Raw genomic sequence first — 20726 nt, forward strand, 5'->3', positions numbered from 1 at the left:
TGGTTATACTACAATTTGTTTACCCATTCTCCTGTTTTGTTTTTTGTAGACATTTTTGAAATGTCTATCTGGCTAATAGAGGAGAATGGATTCTCTCATTCGCATGTTTAATAAAGGAGCACTAGTTGTCTTATTTACAGAGGGGAAGATGTTTTGTTTGAAATGAAAATTACAGAAAGGACAGGGCTAAAGAATTATAAAATCATTATTAACATGTTAGGAGCATCTGTCTGTATGGAAGCAGATGGAAAATGATTGTACTGCTGCTCCCCATCCCCCTTCTTAAATCAGATAGGAAAAGTCATCTTGAGCGAAAGCACGAATAACGGTGGTTCTGATGAGATTCAAATGCCATGAGGATCACAGAATTTTTTATTGAGAAGGTACCTCACTTAGTAAAGTTTCCAGGAACCTTAGGTATCAGATTTTATTCCTTTACCCAAGAGTTGGCCATATCTTGTATGATGTGGTGTTTGCAAGACAGGGTTCCAGGACTAGATTCTAGAGATTCTAGGTCTTCTCTAACATGAGAACTAAGACCTTTTACTAATAATTTCTAGTGACTCTATATTACATAATTTTTGGTTTAAATTGTACAATTTTCCTTTAAAAATTATTTTTCTTTTCAAAGTATAGAGCATTAAAAAGTTTTGTTTTGTTTTTGGTATTTAACCTTTTTCAAAAACTTAGACTTGTTTATGTTATTTGAATGGGTGTGATACAGGGTGGTTTTGCTTTCTTACATTATATTACAATACATGGGGGGAGGGGAATGTCTATTTTTAAAGTTTAAATGGACAGTGTTTACTTTTTATAAAGAAGCTATTTCAGTGAGAGAAAATTTTTAAATTAGAGGAATCAGCATTACATACATTTCTGTATTTGGATTTGGTCCCATGGTATGGAGAAAATCCTTTCTCACAGACAAATTATGAACAGTAACTGATTTTCTTTTTTAACAGTTTCCCACATCAGTATTCTTTTCAATTTCATTTGATTCAAACCCTTAAGAGGATTAGTAGGACATTTTGTTTCAAAGTTGAACCTGACAATATCTAACAACTGTTCATATTTCCTTTTCATAAATCTCAAAGACAGACAAGAAGAATCCAAAACTTACTATTACATGGATCATTTGTTACACATTCCACATACTTACTTATTACATCATGGTGAGAGCATGCCTTGGCAGATGTGCCTAGCCTTAGGTAGCATATACTTGAATGTGGCATGTATGTCCTTTAGTATTGTTCTTGGTAGAACAGAAGCAGACCTCAATTACTAAAAATGCTCAGTACAATCCTAAATCTTCCTCAACATGTTTATCTGGGGGAGCTCAAACCTATGCCCAAAGATGACAGGAAAGTCTTTATTACAGGGGCTGCATGAAAATGTGAATTACCTTGGCAGCATAAGTTAATTAATTGGTGGTTTCTTCCTTACCCACCCCACCCCCTTGCACCTCCAAAATCTTCTCTTTTTTCCCTTCTGTTCTCTCAGTTTTAGAGCAAAAGTCAAAAGAGAATTTTGCTTTATCCCATAAGTCAGGGTAAAACAAAATACTGTTTTCGTCAAGAATCCCCAACGTTTTGGGGGAGGAGCCAGCATTACTCCTGAGAGTACTTGGGGAGAGAGGGGGTGTGGGAGGAGAATATGGAGATTATGAAGTCCGCTGAATGGATGAGTGAAGGTGATGCTGGACTCACTCATTTTTACAGATAATCCAGTAAGACTCTTGGTAAACTGTAGAAGACAGGTGGTCACTGAGGAAATGGTATGGTGCAAAACAGATTGGAGATCTGCTATGATGTATCTACTTCTGATACCAGGTTTATCTTGATAGTAGGAGGTTTTGTTGTTGTTGTTCTTTTTCTATCTGCAGTAAGGAAAAAGGAGTGAGGTTTATTGATTTTAAAGAAAGTATTATTTATGTAACTGCCCAAGATTTTTTCAGGTTGTCTGTAACTGGTTGCTGACCAAATGGAGAAGGCTAAAAGAACAATACCCTACTCTCACTTTTTATAAGCTTTAAAAACAGAAAATAACAGTTGGATTCAGGACTTCTCCAAAAATACTCATTTATATTCTAAATTAGAGAAGGTAGGTAATGATTGTGAACAAACATTAAATGGCTTGATTTAGGATGTTTATAAATGCTGGGGTGGGGGGCAGGTAGGACATTTTAAAGCTTAGGGCCATTATACAAAATAACAATTATAGGAAAAATGTTCTAGATCCAGGATTTACATACATATCATTACATAATGAGTCTCTCCCAGCTGAATCAAGTGAGTCTACCCCAGAGATGGGTGAAAGAACTGGACTAAGAGCTGAGAGGCTTTTAAATTGTTATTTCTGTTTTAACTTTGAATAAAAAAATTATTATTTTTGAGTTATATTTTATTTTCATTAATTTTATTTTAAAACTTTATTACCTCAATAAATACATTTTGTGTATTTTTGCCTTTGGTTAGGTAAATAACCTCCATCAGTGGTAGAGGAGAGGTTTGGAAATTAGGGAGCTCTTCTTGTCTTTTCTGTCATAGATCAGTCTTCTAAGGGGCAACTCACCTAACCTCCCTGGGCCTGTTTTCTTATCTGTCAGTAGACCCTTGCTGCCCAGTAAGGGACCCACTAGCCACAGGTTGTTACTGAACCTTTGTAATGTGGCTAGTCCAAATTAAGGTGTACTCTAAGTGTAAAAGACTTAGTACAAAGGTAAGAATGTAGAATATCTTATTGCTAATATGTTTATATTGATTATATCTTTGGAATGATAATATTTTGGGTACATTGGTTAAATAAAATGTATTATTAAAATTAATTTCACCCATTTCTTTTTCCTTTTTTAAATGTGGGCACTAGAAAATGTTTATTTCCGTTTGTGGCTCACATTATGTTTCTTTTGGATAGTGCTGATCTGTACAGCATTTCCTAAACTGACTCATGAAATATTAATAAGTGCTCAATGAAACACAGTTTGGAAGAGGAGCGGTGTCCAGTGGAACTTTCTGCAGTGATAAAATGGTCTGCATCTCTGTTGTCCAATTTAGTAGCTACTGGCCCTGATGGCTATTGAGCACTTGAAATATGGCTAGTGTTCTGAAATGTAGGAAAAGGAACTGAATTTTAAATATTATTTAATTTTAATTAACTTTAAGGAGCCACATATGGCTAGTGGCTAATGTATTGGGACAGTGCAGATCTAAAGATATATGGGACGGTTTTATTTAAAGACTTGTATACCTAGGACGTGTTTACCATATTGCAAGCTTGTTATTTTAATATAAGTCTGTACAGTTTGTGTGTATTATGAATAATAATAAATGATCAGTAACAATAATATTTATTAAGTACTTGTTATATAGCATGTACTATGTAAGTACCAGAGAGAGGATTTGTATAATAAATTATTTACTGAGGATTTGTATAATAAATTATTTACTGAGCTATATTGCTTGTATTCTGTAATATTTTTTTTTTTTTTTTCTTTTTGCGGTATGCGGGCCTCTCACTGTTGTGGCCTCTCCCGTTGCGGAGCACAGGCTCCGGACGCGCAGGCCCAGCGGCCATGGCTCACGGGCCCAGCCGCTCCGCGGCATATGGGATCCTCCCAGATCGGGGCACGAACCCGTATCCCCTGCATCGGCAGGCGGACTCTCAACCACTGCGCCACCAGGGAGGCCCTCTGTAATATATTTGATGCATTGTGGTTTCCAGGATATTGTGGGCTTACCATGTTTTCATCGAAATCTGGTTTCTTTTCTTTCTATATGAGGTCCCTTCTGTGAAAGCCTGGCTCCTTTTGGAAGGTCTGAACAACGTGCTGCCTTGTTAAAGGATTTTCTTTTGAAAGGGAAACGCATGCTTTGTAACAGATGATGATTTTTTTTCAGTGAACTTTTGAAGTTAGTTATGTTTTTAGCTTTAAAAGGGATGTGTGTGTATTTACACAGACTTATAAATATCAATATTATGTAATATTTATTCCTTTTGTATGTGTGTACACATATAAGTATTGATATCAAGCAGTGTTATTAATTAATGTATTATTGCTTCACAGTGAAAAACGAATGTCATCATGTCTGGAATCAAGCGAACAGTCAAAGAAACTGACCCTGATTATGAGGATGTATCTGTGGCCCTTCCAAATAAGCGGCATAAAGCAATTGAGAATTCAGGTAGAAATTCACTTGCCTTAGGAAATTATTTCTTTGTTGACATATGCCTCCCTATAAGATTTATAGGAACTAAAATGAAATGCATGTCCACTATTGTGTATATTTTGAAGAGGTTTGTGAGAGGGATTAGCTAAGTGCTCTGTTTAATAGTAATATACCATGTGTGGCATAAAAGGCTGGAACATAATCAGGTAGACTGTGAAAGCGTCAGTAATGAGACAGGCTCTAAGTTTTAGCTATCATTGTATGTTAGGTGTAATCATAAAGTCCTAGCAATGTGTGTACTACAATGTGGTATCATGTGAGATGATTATAGGTGGTACATGAATTAAGGTTTTTTATTTTAATAGTTGATGTTAATGTCTACAGAAAAGATAATGGTCTTATCAGACTTGTAGTTTCATGGCTACTGCTTAGGATAAGGCTAACTTTTTTTTTTTTTTTAAGTTTTAATTCTATTGGAGTATAGTTGATTTACAATGTTGTGTTAGTTTCAGGTGTACAGCAGAGTGATTCAGTTATACACATATATTCATTCTTTTTTAGATTCTTTTCTCATATAGATTATCATAGAATGTCGAGTAGAGTTCCCTGTGCTATACATATATGTCCTTGTTGGTTATCTATCTTATGTATAGTAGTGTGTGTATCTTCATCCCAAGCTCCTTACTTATCCCTCCCTCCAAGGGCTAACACTTTTTAAAAATACTATTTAATGGCGTTAATTAGATGTTTCACATGGTTCTCAGATGTGGTAGGTAACTTGAAGGTGGTATATGAATGATGGAAATTTGGGAAACAATGATCTCTGCACTTAGCTTGTGGTGGCTTAGTTAAGGCTCACAGGCATTAAATTACTTGCCCAAGATCATTTAATTAGTTGAAGACCAGATCATCTGTAGTTACCCAGAATGTTTTAAGCTGTTTCAAAAAAAGTGGCTATATTTGAGTTTCTAAAACAAAATATTGCTCAAATTCACTACTGTTTATTTAAAAAATAAATCTATATAAGTTATTACAGCTAGATGAAGAAGGTCTCAAAGTCATAGATAAGGTGCTGCAGCTCCACAGAGATCAGGGCCCCAAGGTTAAGTGGTGAAGGAAATTCCTGTCTGTGTCAGCGCAGTCAAGTGATATGTACCCCACAAAAGTCTCTGGGTACCAGAAGCGATTAAATCCAGTTCCAAATAATAAAAACATTTCACTGCAACTTTTCTCTCCATTCAGTTGTAATTTTATTTACAAGGATATGTCATTTGCTTTCAATAACAAGCCAGATAAATATGAAAGTATCATGAAACTTAAATTCATTATTCAAATGCATCACATGGCATATCTTTTTTGTAATAAAAATAAGAAAAGGGAAAACTTATTGTTTTAGGAAACATCGTAATTTCAATTTAAATCTAATGTAAGTTCCCAAATACGTAGCCTAAGCAGGGACAGTTTTTTGTTACTAAGTGCCAATTTGCTGTTCTTCTTCTTGGTGTCCATTCTCAACCTAATTCCTAATAAAGATTTTATTTTTATTCTTCAGAATTTTTCTCAAAGTAGGTTTGGTAGGATGCTTCCCTTTTTTTAAAATATAAATTTATTTACTTATTTATTTTTGGCTGCATTGGGTCTTCGTTGCTGCACACGGGCTTTCTCTAGTTGCGGCGAGCAGGGGCTACTCTTCGTTGTGGTGCGCGGGATTCTCACTGCACTGGCTTCTCTTGTTGCGGAGCACGGGCTCTAGGCACGTGGGCTTCAGTAGTTGTGGCACACGGGCTTCAGTAGTTGTGGCTCGCAGGCTCAGTAGTTGTGGTGCACAGGCTTAGTTGCTCCGTGGCATGTGGGATCTTCCTGGACCAGGGCTTGAACCCGTGCCCCCTGCACTGGCAGGTGGATTCTTAACCACTGTGCCACCAGGGAAGTCCCAGGATGCTTCCCTTTTCTTACACGGTTTTATTTTGTTTGGCTTTAGTTTTCCTTATTTCATGAAAGAGATAATTTAGAATTGCTTTTTTCTGAGGAGCTTATGATAAAACAGCCTGCACTGATAACAGTCTCTGACTTTTAGCCTCCCCTAAGATTATCTGCTGGTTTCTAAATATATATAAGGTTTATATATACAAAGATACATACAGTAATACTAGAGAAAACTCTTTTCATCAGATATGAGGAAAGCTAGTCATTTGCTTCAATGCAGGCATAACCACAAGAATGCTTATACCGGCACTAGTTTTATTTATTTATTTATTTATTTAATATCTTTATTGGAGTGTAATTGCTTTACAATGGTGTGTTAATTTCTGCTGTATAACAAAGTGAATCAGCTATACGTATACATATATCCCCATATCCCCTCCCTCTTGCATCTCCCTCCCACCCTCTGTATCCCACCCCTCTAGGTGGTCACAAAGCACCGAGCTGATCTCCACGTGCTATGCGGCTGCTTCCCACTAGCTATCTATTTTACATTTGGTAGTGTATATATGTCCATGCCACTCTCTTACTTCGTCCCAGCTTACCCTTCCCCCTCCCCATGTCCTCAAGTCCATTCTCTACACCTGCGTCTTTATTCCTGTCCTGCCCCTAGGTTCTTCAGAACCTTTTTTTTTTTTAGATTCCTTATATATGTGTTAGCATACGGTATTTGTTTTTCTCTTTCTGACTCACTTCACTCTGTATGACAGACTCTGGGTCCATCCACCTCACTGCAAATAACTCAATTTTGTTTCTTTCTGTGGCCGAGTAACATTCCATTATATATCTGTGCCACATCTTCTTTATCCATTCATCTGTCGATGGACACTTAGGTTGCTTCCATGTCCTGACTATTGTAAATAGAGCTGCAGTGAACATTGTGGTACATGACTCTTTTTGAATTATGGTTTTCTCAGAGTATATACCCAGTATTGGTATTGCTGGGTCATATGGTAGTTCTCTTTTTAGTTTTTTAAGGAAACACTATACTGTTCTCCATAGTGGCTGTATTAATTTACATTCCCACCCACAGTGCAAGTGGGTTCCCTTTTCTCCACACCCTCTCCAGCATTTATTGTTTGTAGATTTTTTGATGATGGCCATTCTGACCAGTGTGAGGTGATACCTCATTGTGGTTTTGATTTGCATTTCTCTAATGATTAATGATGTTGATCATCCTTTCATGTGTTTCTTGACAATCTGTATATCTTCTTTGGAGAAATGTCTATTTAGGTCTTCTGCCCATTCTTGGACTGGGTTGTTTTTTTGACATTGAGCTGCATGAGCTGCTTGTAAATTTTGGAGATTAATCCTTTGTCAGTTACTTCATTTGCAAATATTTTCTCCCATTCTGAGGGTTGTCTTTTTGTCTTGTTTATGTTTTCCTTTGCTGTGCAAAAGCTTTGAAGTTTCATTAGGTCCCATTTGTTTATTTTTGTTTTTGTTTCCATTTCTCTAGGAGGTGGGTCAAAAAAGGATGTTTCTGTGATTTATGTCATAGAGTGTTCTGCCTATGTTTTCCTCTAAGAGTTTTATACTGTCTGGCCTTACACTTATAGTGTCTGGTCTTTAATCCATTTTGAGTTTATTTTTGTGTATGGTGTTAGGGAGTGTTCTAATTTCATTCTTTTACATGTAGCTGTCCAGTTTTCCCAGCACCATTTATTGAAGAGGCTGTTTTTTCTCCATTGTATATTCTTGCCTCCATTATCAAAAATAAGGTGACCATATGCCATCACTAGTTTTAAATTGGCAGTCTAGTGGCATATTTTACAGGGAGAAAATGACATGGGTGATCAAGGGTCCAAATTTTCTGTGCAATTTTTTTTTACACCCCAAAGCATGGGTGGTGATTTTTTCATATTACAAACACAGGATCATTATGCAAAATCCCAGGTTTTTCAAGCAGTCATTTAACTCTTCTTTTTTTATTCTCTTGTAATCAAACTACGTTTCATATCTGATGTTTTTTAACTCTTTGAATTGCATATTACTTTGAGTAGTCATTATCTGAATTGAATTGCCTTCAGAGACATTTTCTGTCCTTTTGAATTCTTTCTTTGCTGGTTCCTTCAGGTAGTTGTAATCGGAAACTGCTGAATTGCATGCTAGATCCTAACTTCCTGCCTTCTTATGAACTGCTCTTGTGTCACAGACTACCTCTTCCTCTAGCTAATTCTTTACTTTCTTTTTCCTTGGAGTTATGGTTTTTCAGAAGTCACCACGTATTTCTCTCGGAATCTTCATGGGTTTCTTTTTCTTTTTTTGGTAATTTTATTTTGATGTGATTTCAAACAAAAATTGCAAGGAGAATTTGTATGTCTTTTGTCCAGATTAATTCACCAATTGTTTACATTTTGCCTCATTTGGTTTATCATTCTTTTCCCCCATCCCCAATCCATACACACACATACTACACAAATGCATGTATGCACGCAGGTATATATATGCACATCATTTTTTCAAAATCATCAGAAGATACACTAGACACTTGTAAACACTTGTGTATTTCCTAAGGACAAATTTCTTATGTAACCACAGTACAATTATCAGAAGCAGGAAATTTTAACACGTTACATAACATTATCTAATCTGCTGTCCATATTCAAGTTTTACCAGTTGTCCCAGTATTTTATAACTATTCCTCCTCTCCAGGATCACACAATGCATTTAGTTGTTATATCTCTTTAGTCTCTTTTAATCTCCTCAACTTCTCTTTGTCTTTCTTGACTTTAGTATTTGAATGTATAGGCCAGTTATTTTGTACAGTGTCCTTCAATTTAGGTTTGTCTGATGTTCGCTGGGATTAGATTCAGTGTTTTTAGCAGGAATGCCACAGAGTGGTGGAGTCTTGTCAGTACATCATATCAGAAAACATGCGAGGTCAGTTTGCTTGAATATTTGGTGATGTTAACTTTTCATTATTGATTAAGGTGATGACCATTAGGTTTCTCCACTTCAGAGTTACTGTTCCTGGGTTTCTTTTGTTGCTTGCTGACTTGAATCAAGGTGGCAACTGATTAATTAGACCTTGGATTATTGTATGTTCTTTGTGCAGCTCGAGATGCTGCTGTGCAGAAGATTGAGACTATTATCAAGGAACAATTTGCACTTGAAATGAAGAATAAGGAACATGAAATTGAGGTCATTGACCAGGTATAATGATGTTAAATTAAAAATAAAGGAACAGAACTATTGAAAAAACCTATGTGTGATGAATTTTTAAAAATCTGTTGAGATGGAATTGTGGTGTATTTTTCCCCTTTGCTGTTCTTTTAAAAGGAGCTTTCTTGTTTTTGGAAAAAAAGACCTGTGCCTTTTTTTTTTCTTTAAATGACATTGCAAAAAAAGATAAAGAAAAAAATCACTTGAAATTCCATCCCAAAAGATAATTCCTCTTTGCTTTTGTGCTCAATATCTTTGTGGACATTTCTCAATGAATATGCATATATACATACAAATACATATTAATATGTCTATATACTCTTGCAAACGTCGTATTTTGTCATTTTTAAAAATATTTTGCCAATCTGATAGGTGGAAAATGGTCATTTCTATTTGTCTTTCTTTGATTATTAGACAAGTTGAACCTTTGGGTTCATTTACATTTCTTATGAATTGTTTGTATATCTCTTCTGTCATTTCCATTTTTTAAAGTAATTAATTTATATTTATTTTAGCGACTAATTGAGGCAAGAAGGATGATGGATAAACTTCGTGCCTGCATTGTCGCAAACTACTATGCTTCTGCAGGACTTCTGAAAGTTTCTGAGGTAAGTTTTCATCATATGCAGTCATTTCCGGCCACCCATATTGTTGTGTGAAGAGAAATGAGTCTTGATGTGAAATCCCTGCCTTCAAAACATTTCTTATATTGACCTTTCGAATTCAAGAAGCCTAGCCTGCCTTCCTGGGAATATACATAAATTTATCATTGTGTTCAACCATATCCTTTAATTATACCTCTCTACATTGTCAATAATTGTTAAGTAACATTTTTTTCTTTTTACTTAATTGTTCTGTAACTAATTTTAGCACTGTTGCTAGGCTTTGCAGATACAAAGATGAGTGTGACCCTGTTCTAACTTGCCTTATTCCTCTTCATTTGATTATGGATGGCTTTGGAATAAATTATAGATCGATTGACTTTTCTCTGACCTTTTACTGCTAATGAATGGCAATTGTTAGTTTCAGTAGATTTACTCTATTCAAGAAGCCCTGATTTTTTCCCCCTACTTTTTGTGAAAATTTTCAAATATATAGAGAAGATGAAATAAGCACTTGTTTATGCATCACTTAGCTTCAACAGTTTTAACATTTTGCCATGTTTGCTTTATCTCTTATTTTTGTCTAAAATATTAAAAAGTAATTTCCAAGCATTGTGACGCTTCATCCCTAAATACTTAATCCTAAAGGTTCGTCTTCTGTGTAGTCACAATACCTAAGAGAATGAGTCCCTAATGTTATTTGATAACCAGTCCATATTCAGATTTTCCCAGTTGTCCCCGAAATATCTTTAAAGTTTGGGTTGTTTTTTTTTTCCGGACAGGAACCAATCAGGGTTCATGGGTTACATTTGGCTGTTTTTTCTCTTGTCTCATTTTATCTAGAACAGTTCTCCCATCTTTTTTTCCCCTGTGATATTGACTTATTTGAAGAGACCAGGCCATTTATGTTGTAGAATGTCCCACATTTTGGATTTTTTTCCCCTTGGGTTGTTCCTTCATTCCTTCTATTTTTCTGTAAAATAAGAGTCAAGTCTAAAGATTTGATTAGATTAAGGCTGAATCTTTTTGGAGATAGTACTTCATAGGTAATGCTGTATACTTCATATTGTATCACATTAGGAGACATAGTATCAGGTTGTGCTACTGTTAGTGATACTAAGTTTAGTCATGGTTAATGTGATTACCACTAGATTGCTCCAATTATAAAGGATGGGGATAGGATTGAACTGATACAGAAGTATTTCTTCTTGTTTGACGGTTTGATAATTTCAGCTTAAGTTTTGTTTTTTCTTAAGTTTTTTCCAGTTAGAATTAGATAATTCTTCTCTTGGACAGTACTGGGTCAATGAGAATAGTGGAAGGGCTGCAGGGAGCATAGTAGCATGCTGCTTTGCATCATTCCCTGTGGTTTTTACAGATAAGAGGTACCTGCCATGTGTAGGCTTTTGTCTCATCCTGTGGAGCTTTAAGATATTAGGTATTGGTGATACTCCTGATGTTATCTTAGAGAAATCTGAAGCATTATTTGAGTTTAATCTTAGATGGTAGATAGTTGTTTCTTCTACTGCAAGAGTTTCCATGTTACATTTTAGAGTCTGAACTACTTTGCTCGACCTACCATAACAAATTACCACAAGCTTGGTGGCTTAAAACAACAGGAATTTGGGACTTCCTTGGTGGCGCAGTGGATAAGACTCTGCGCTCCCAATGCAGGGGGCCCAGGTTCAATCCCTGGTCAGGGAACTATATCCCACATGCATGATGCAACTAAGAGTTCGCACATGCCACAACTAAGGAGCCCATGAGCCACAACTAAGGAGCCCGTGTGCTGCAACTAAGGAGCTGGAGAGCCACAACTAAGGAGCTGGAGAGCCTCAACTAAGGAGCCCACCTGCTGCAGCTAAGACCCTGCGCAACCAAATAAATTTTTAAAATAAATAAATAAATAAAAGAACCAGACTTTTAAAAAACACAAAACAAAACAGGAATTTATTATCTCATGATTCTAGAGGCTAGCAGTCCAAAATCAAGTATGTTGGTGGCTAGGCCATGCTCCGTCTGAAGACTCTAGGGAAGAATTCTTCCTTGTCTTCTCCTAGCTTCTGGTGGTTGCTAGCAGTACTTAGCATTCCTTGGCTTGTAGCTGTATCACTCCAATTTCTGCCTTTAACCTCACATGGACTTTTCCCTTTGTGTGTCTTCTCTGTTTCTTTCTGTATTCAGCTTTACCTCTTTTAAGAATACTAGTCATTGAAATAAGGCCTACCCAAATCCAGTATGACATCATCTTAACTTGATTACATCTGAAAAGACTGTATTTTCAAATAGTCACATTCATAGGTCTAGGTGGACATGAATTTTTGGGAGACACTGTTAACCCAGGGCAGATTCTAAAGTCATCTGTCCTATGGCTTGCTGTTAGACTCAGCAAGATGGACATTGCGAGCTGGCAGCTGCCTGACGTAGGACTGTAGCTACTCTGAAGAGCTGGTTATTCATTTACTGTTTTGATGCCTTTTTTTTTTTTTTAAACCATTAGCAGTACTGAACTGTGCTATTTGATAATCTAGAAATGTACTGATTTTTATCTTGTTATATTCTGATTGGGCTTTATTTAAGGATATTTAGGTATATTTTTATCTTCTAGGATCTGCCAATTATTTTTAGTTTGCTCTAACAGAATACATTTATAGCTCTAAAATAAACCTTTATTATTGAAATACAACAGCTCTCTTGCTTTGACTCTGAAACACTAGTCTCTGGCTCCCTTTTACTTGCTAAAATAATTATTTTTAATTTCAATTAAGCAATTTCTAAAGCTGGGCTTCCTAGAAAGTAACTACATTATAACAACACACTATTTTATATGCAAGTAACAAAACACAGAAAAATACCCTAGGCAGGCTTCAGTATTGGACTGAGGGCAAACTATATATCATTATTAATCATTTTAAACCATTCTATGCTACATTTTATTCCTACATGGGAGCCATTTTACATACACATTTAAAAAAATCTTTGTATTTCTTACAGGAATGTTTTATTTAGAGTAGTTGATGTATTTGTATCAAGCAATGTGAGGTTTATTTTTTTAAGTCAAATTTGACTTTCCATGTGTTACTATATATATATATTTTAAAAATTTTTTTAATTTAATTTATTTATTTTTGGCTGCGTTGGGTCTTCGTTGCTCCCATGGGCTTTCTCTAGTTGCAGCGAGTGGGGGCTACTCTTCGTTGCTGTGTGTGGGCTTCTCATCACAGTGGCTTCTCTTGTTGCGGAGCATGGGCTCTAGACATGTGGGCTTTCAGTAGTTGTGGCACATGGGCTCAGTAGTTGTGGCTCACGGGCTCTAGAGCACAGGCTCAGTAGTTGTGGCACATAGGCTTAGTTGCTCCGTGGCATGTGGGATCTTCCTGGACCAGGGCTCGAACCCATGTCCCCTGCATTGGCAGGCAGATTCTTAACCACTGTGCCACCAGGGAAGTCCCTATATACTTATCTTTACTTTTCATTTACCTTCTGAGGACTTGCATCTTTAACTTTTAGTGTTAGGACCTTTGCATAATTATTTATCATTCTCTAGTTTTTGTTTTGTTGATTTGGACCACATTAAGGAGTTTGGACTTCATTTTATGGGAGTGGGGTGATTTTGAAAGATTTTAAGCATGATTGGAAATAGATAAGGGTTTTTGGGAAGATCAAACTTTTGCCTGCTTTTGGTGGATATGATTAAAAGTTTGTTTTGCTTACCCTCATTTCTGCAGGGATCAAAGACATGTGATACAATGGTTTTTAATCATCCTGCTGTCAAGAAATTTTTGGAATCACCATCTAGGTCATCATCTCCTGCCAATCAGAGATCAGAAACACCATCAGCCAATCATTCAGAAAGTGATTCTTTATCTCAACACAATGACTTCTTATCTGACAAAGACACTAACAGCAATGTGGACATAGAGGAAAGACTCTCAAGCAACACAGAGCAGAGACCAAGCCGAAATACTGGAAGGGTATAGTTGGATGGATGGGAGGGAGCCAAAAGAGAAGGGAACCAGTACTTATTAAGAATGCACATATTATTTCATTTAACCTTCACAGGAACCATAGGATATAAGTTAATTATAGCCCTTTTAGAGATGGGGAAACTGAGTCTCTATGAGGTTTAAGTTATATTTGTTCACAGGTATCAGAACTGAGAATTAAACTTTTGTCTTTTTATATTTATCCACAGTATCAGAACTGAGAATCAAACCTGTGTCTTTTTGATTTTATAGTTCAAGGCTCCTGTGTACCGCACAACTCCTAGATGCCATTCATGTAGATATGAAAGAAACTTTGAGGAGTTGGCAGTACTGTGACCTTGCCCAAGGTCTTTCCACTCTATTATGTTCATTCTCTCAAGAGCAGTGGCTCTTCTTCAATTTCCTCTTTGAAACTTTATGTTCTAAGATGCTTTAATAACTGGAGGAAATTTGAAAAACAATAAGTAGAATTGAAAACTGCTTATTGCTCTTTGATCCTGTCAGTTTGTAATTTGAATTCCCATCTCAAGCTGTTCTGAACTTCTTGGTGTAATACTTAGCTATAGAATCCTTACTGGATAAGACCAGTGGTTTTTCTCAGCCAGATGTTCTATGATAGAGGACATTCCCAGGCTGCTTTCCACATACTCAGACATCAAGGATTTGATTATTTTGATAAAATTAAAAATGTTTCTGATTACAAATTCATATATGTTCATTTTTGAAATTTTTAAACTACAGAAAAGTAAGAGAGAGTAGAAAAATCATTCATAATGCCACCACCCAAAATCAGAACTCTTAGTGTTTGGATTTAGTTGTCTCCTTCTTGTATACTTTCTGGGGAAATAGTGCATATGTTTTTCTTTTTTTAATTAAAATGAATTTAGGTCACACTAGTCATAGGATTTAGAAACCTACTATCTTTTATGTAATATGCATGCTCATGTTTATGTAACAGATATTTAGTGTTTACTGTGTACCAAGCATTTTTCTAAAAACTGTACAAAACCATCATCTGAGATAGAAACTATTATCATCCTTATTTTATAGATGAGGAAATAGAGACAGAAAAGTTAAGTAAGTACCCAAGATGACACATCTAGTAAATGTAGGGGCCAAGGCTTAAATACTGGCTGTCTATCTCCATAGTCAAACTTTAAATTAACCATTATGTTTATGTTACTTCTTATTGAAAAATTTATAATAGTACAGAAGATTGAAAAGAAAGTAAATTCCGTTGACCCCTTTCCCCATTTCCATATCCCAGAGGTAACTGTTGTAGTAGTTTCTTGTGTATCCTTCCACATCCTATTTGCATATACAAAGCAGCTGTTTATGACTATTACAAGCACACACACATATGTGGAATTACAGTGTACAAACTTTTTCTATAAACTAATGCAAAAATTATAGTAAAATTATTCTTTCATGCTCTGAGAGCAGCCACAAAGCCAGAGAATTTCGTAATTAAAAAAAAATGGAGTTAGTCCATTCATACCTTTTATGATTTTATGGTTTCTGCCTGTTGAAAATTGTCTAAATTGAAAATGAAACTTGATTATGATTTTTTTCTAGGACACTTCTTGTATTACTGGCTCCCATAAAACAGAGCAGCGGAATACTGATCTTACAGGAGATGAGACTTCACGACTTTTTGTAAAGAAAACAATAGTAGTGGGCAATGTGTCCAAGTGAGTATTCAGTTGAATTGTCTCATTTTCAGTCATCCATTTTTGGTAATACTCTGGCATACTCTTATTATCATAGTATTACAGTAAGTACAGGCCTCTAGGATTCTTTTTCCCAAACTCTTAGTTGATTTAAAAGTGAATGAAAGTCCAGAGACTTGAGACTGCTTCAGTGTGTCTGCTAATCTTTGACGTAGGATAAAATTGTGCTTGGTAAAAATTTTGTAGACGTGAACTTTTATGCAAATGGTGTGTTTTATTAAGCATGTAAGTGTGGATAACTTTGGAGGAACTTCTGACTTCTGACCTAGTTCTATCCTTAGGGGCCTTACCTGTTCCTAAAAATGTTTATTTGGTTGCCCAAATTGAAATGTTTTAAATATATAACAAAAGGTTGCAGAGCAGGTCTTGAAGACAGAATTCCTTCAAGCTAAAGGGCTATCTCTTTAACAGTATGATTGCATGCTGTCTTGTGGTAGCATCGTCATTTTTGCCGAGTATCTAGGAATGGATAAAGACATCATAAATCTTCAAACAGCATAAGAATGTTATTTCCTCACAAAGCCTTATTTGCCCTTTTCCTCACTAGGCATATTTCCTCTATGCTCTCTTGTCATTTTTATATATTATATAGTTATTTCCTATTTTCATATATTTTTTCAAATCAGGCTGAATCTCTTTTGAGTAGACAGTATATCTTGTTTGTTTTTATATCTTGCAGTAGTTGGTGTTCAGTAAATATTTGACTGATGAATGAATCAGTATATTTATGAAAATTGTAATAATATTCAATTACTGAAAATAAAGGATTCAGAATTACAGTAAATATCTGGGGAGGGGGAATCAGATCTCGGGAGAGTCTTCCAAGTCCCAGTTGATGGACCACTGATAACAAATAAGTACATTAAAAATCTCAGGATAATAAAAACAAAGATTCTCAATGGTCTGTGTTGTAGCATTTAAATAGAAGCATGAAATATGACTAAGGCAATTAGGTTTCTGTTTCATGGATTATTTTATTTATTTTTATTTTTATTTTTTGGGGGGTACGCAGGCCTCTCACCGTTGTGGCCTCTCCCGTTGCGGAGCACAGGCTCCGGATGCACAGGCTCAGTGGCCATGGCTCACGGGCCCAGCCGCTCCATAGCATGTGGGATCTTCCCGGACTGGGGCACGAACCCGCGTCCCCTGCATCGGCAGGCGGACTCTCAACCACTGTGCCACCAGGGAAGCCCCTCGTGGATTATTTTAGAGTTAGCATGCATTCAGCTAAGGCGACTAATATGAAGTGTTGAGGTCTCAACTATAGTACAGGACAGGTCAGCCCAGAAAAGGCCAAAACTAGAAATTCATGTAGACTCACCAGGCCACCAGAAGACTGGGGAGAAACAGTTACTGACATTTTCAAACAATTATGTCTGATTTGTAGGTTTGGGGGTTTAAGACCAGCTAGAACATAAAATACTGGTTAACCATGGATTTTAAGTAGAGAGGAATGATTGGCATGAGAATTATAAAGTCTTTGTTTGTTCTGGAAGAGGATAAAAATATCAATTTACTTTGGACTTCGTTAAGAATGCTCGTTAGCATATCTAAGATAACAATGAAAAGAACAGACATAGAGATTTAAACTTTAAAAGTAGTAAGGGGTTGGACTTCCCTGGTGGCACAGTGGTTGAGAGTCCGCCTGCCAATGCAGGGGATGCGGGTTTGTGCCCTGGTCCGGGAGGATCCCACATACCGCCGAGCGGCTGGGCCTGTGAGCCATGGCCGCTGAGCCTGCGCGTCCGGAGCCTGTGCTCCACAATGGGAGAGGCCACAACAGTGAGAGGCCTGCGTACCGCAAAAAAAAAAAAAAAAGAAAAAAAAGAAAAGAATCCGCCTGCCAAATCAGGGGACAGGGGTTCGAGCGCTGGTCCGGGAAGATCCCACATACCATGAGCCACAACTACAGAGCCTGTGCTCTAGAGCCTGTGAGCTGCCCGCAAGCCACAACTACTGAGCCCGCCTGCCACAACTACTGAAGCCCGTGTGCTGCAACTACTGAACCCCGCGCGCCTAGAGCGCATGCTCCACAACAGGAGAAGCCACCACAATGAGAAGCCTGCGCACTGCAACGAAGAGTAGCTCCTGCTTGCTGCAGCTAGAGAAGGCCCGCGTGCAGCAGTGAAGACTCAACGTAGCCAAAAAGAAAAATGTAGTAAGGTGTGAGGAGAATTGAATGAAAAAAGGGGGAAAACCCCCCTGATTCCAAAGGAAGGCAAGCAGGAGCAGGAGAAGGGATGTGGAAAAGAAGAAAAAAAGAAAAAGACAAATAGTATAAAATAATTTAGTAGCAATCTAAATGTATCAGTAATCATAAAAAATGCTTATGGATTTAATTATCTAATGAAAATAAATAGTTATACTGAGATAAAATAACATCTTTATGTTAATGCATTTGAAAATTTAGATGAAATGGAGAATTCCTAGAAAAACACAACTTAAAATGACTCAAAAAAGGAAAAACCTTGAATAGTTTTAGAACTACTAAGTAAGTTTAATTATTGATTTTTAAAACATTTTCTTCATAAAACCAAATTAAACCATGAGGCTTAGATTGCTTTAAAGGCTGAGTCAACAGCTAATTCCAATTGTGTAGAAAATCTTATGGGGAAAAAAGAACATTTGTCAATTTACATTATAAAGATAGCATAAGTTTGTTAACAGCCAAACAGGGAGTTCATAAGAAAAGGAAAATTATAGGACATTGACACTCATAAATATAGAGGCGAAAGTGCTGAACAAAATCGTTAGCAAACTAAAGTCAGTAACTATAGAAATGATAGTACTTCATGAAATGCAAGTTTGGATTAACATTAGAAATTAATAAGTATAATAAAGGACATAAAACATGACCACCTCAAAAGATGCAGAAACATTTGACAAAATTCAAAGTCTTTGTGGTGAATCCTCATGGCAGACTTGGAATTTAGTTAATCACATAAAGAATATCTCAAAACACCTTAAGCAAATATCATACTAAATGGTAAACAATTAAACACCTTTCCCTTTAGGTTCAGAACAAGACAAGAGATGCTCAGTATTACTACTCTTATTCACCACTGCACTTGGAGATACTAATAGAGTCATAATACATTAATAAATATGAGGATTAGAAAAGAAGAAACAAAGTGTCATTATTAATAGATGATATAATTGTCTACACAGAAAAATCTAGAACAATTTTTGATAGTTTTAGAGTTACTAAGAGAGCTTGGCAAGACTATTGAATTACAGTATCAATACACAGAAGTTGATTGTGTTTCTGTATGACAGACTTAGAAAACAGTTCTAAAAAGATGCATTTATGGGCTTCTCTGGTGGCGCAGTGGTTGAGAGTCCGCCTGCTGATACAGGGGACACGGGTTCGTGCCCCAGTCTGGGAAGATCCCACATGCCGTGGAGCGGCTGGGCACGTGAGCCATGGCCACTGAGCCTGCACGTCCGGAGCCTGTGTTTGCAACGGGAGAAAAGATGCATTTACTATAGCAATAAAAAATACAACATAATAAATCAAACAAAAGATATACTAGCCTTTCATGAAAATGAATAAAATTTTATTAAAACACATGAAAGAACTAAGTAATTAGGAGCTTCTCTGGTGGTCCAGTGGTTAAGACTCCATGTTCTCAATGCAGGGGGCACAGGTTCAATTCCTGGTCAGGGAACTAGGGTCCCACACGCCACAGGGCACGATCAAAAAATAAATAAATAAATAAATAGATCAGTGTACCATGTTTCAGGATAGGAAGGCTCAATATTGTAAAAGATACCACTTCCCCCTAAGTTGATATGTAAATATTCTGATTAAAATCCCAGTAGCGTTCAGGGAATTCACAGGCTGGCTTTTATTTGTGAAAAATCAAAGGGTCAAGATGGGACATGAATACTCCTAAAGAAAAACTAGGTTAGGCAACTTGGCTCACTGCATTGCTAAGGATAACCATAGACATAGATGAATGTATAGAAGTCCATGACCATATTTTACAACAAAATGTAATAAGGGGGCCTTGTGAAATAAAGGCAGAGCCTCAAAAGGGAGGGCTAAGGATTCTAGTTTTACCATGGTCAGGACTTTAGGGAATGGCTTGTTTTGGCTTTTAAAAGGCAAGAGACCAGTTATATCCTTCTTGGCAGCAATGAGTAGGAAACAGAAGAGTTCAAAGTTGTAGCACTTTGAAACCTGAATGAAATCAACCCAAAGGCTAGAGGTTTCCTAACACAGGAATAAAGTATGCCAGTTTACTTCTACCTAATGTACCCACTTAGCAGAAAAAACAAGATTGATTTTTTTTAATTGCATGATGATAATCGGAAAACAAAACAAACTTTAAGGGAATGCCCCTTAGGCCAAAAAAAAAAAGTTTAAAAGAAAAGGGTTAACTGCAAAGATTCACTTTGGTTAGCTGATATAGCTGTTAAATATTGAATGAATTTTAGGGGTTTTTTAAATGGAAAAGTTTCTCCCACCCTTATACCCTGGCAACCATTTTTCTACTCTGCTTCTATGAGTTTGACTTTTTTTTAGATTCCACATCAAAGTGATACCAAGCAGGATTGGCAGGATTTACCTTTTATCTCAGAACTGAATATTCCTGTGTGTGTGTGTGTGTGTGTGTGTGTATAGTGTGTGTATGTGGTCATATCTTTATCCATCCTTTTTAAAACATTTTTTTAAACTGAAGTATAATTGACCTAACAACATTATATTAGTTTTAGGTATGCAGCATAGTGATTTGATATTTTTATGCATTGCAAGATGATCACCACGATAAGTCTAGTTACCATCTGTCACCATAGCTATACATTATCTGTATATTACATGACTTATTTATTTTATAACTGGAAGTTTATTTCTCTTTATCTCCCTCATCTATTTCCTTCATCCACCAACCCCCTACCCTCTGGCAAACAGCAGTTTATTCTCTGTATCTATCAATCTGTTTCTGTTTTGTTATGTTAGTTTTGTTTAGATTCCACATAAAAGTGAAATCATAGTGTGTGGTTTTTTTAAATTTATTTATTTATTTTTGGCTGTGTTGGGTCTTCGTTTCTGTGTGTGGGCTTTCTCTAGTTGCAGCGAGAGGGGGCCAC

General features: G+C 36.5%; 1 protein-coding gene across 5 annotated transcripts in view; it reads left to right on the top strand.

The window, feature by feature from the left end:
- YEATS2 (YEATS domain containing 2) overlaps positions 1–20726 on the top strand; it is a 111863-nt gene that overhangs the window by 23779 nt on the left and 67358 nt on the right. For all 5 annotated transcript variants that reach the window (XM_060099205.1, XM_060099206.1, XM_060099210.1 and 2 more), the window contains exons 2-6: positions 4064–4181; positions 9208–9305; positions 9830–9922; positions 13645–13890; positions 15478–15593. In XM_060099205.1, coding sequence (XP_059955188.1) covers positions 4082–4181; positions 9208–9305; positions 9830–9922; positions 13645–13890; positions 15478–15593 — 653 coding nt within the window. In that variant the 5' untranslated portion in view covers positions 4064–4081. The remainder of the gene's footprint in view (positions 1–4063; positions 4182–9207; positions 9306–9829; positions 9923–13644; positions 13891–15477; positions 15594–20726) is intronic.

This window comes from Mesoplodon densirostris, chromosome 5 (genome assembly GCF_025265405.1).
Source record: "Mesoplodon densirostris isolate mMesDen1 chromosome 5, mMesDen1 primary haplotype, whole genome shotgun sequence".
Lineage (NCBI taxonomy): Eukaryota > Metazoa > Chordata > Mammalia > Artiodactyla > Ziphiidae > Mesoplodon > Mesoplodon densirostris.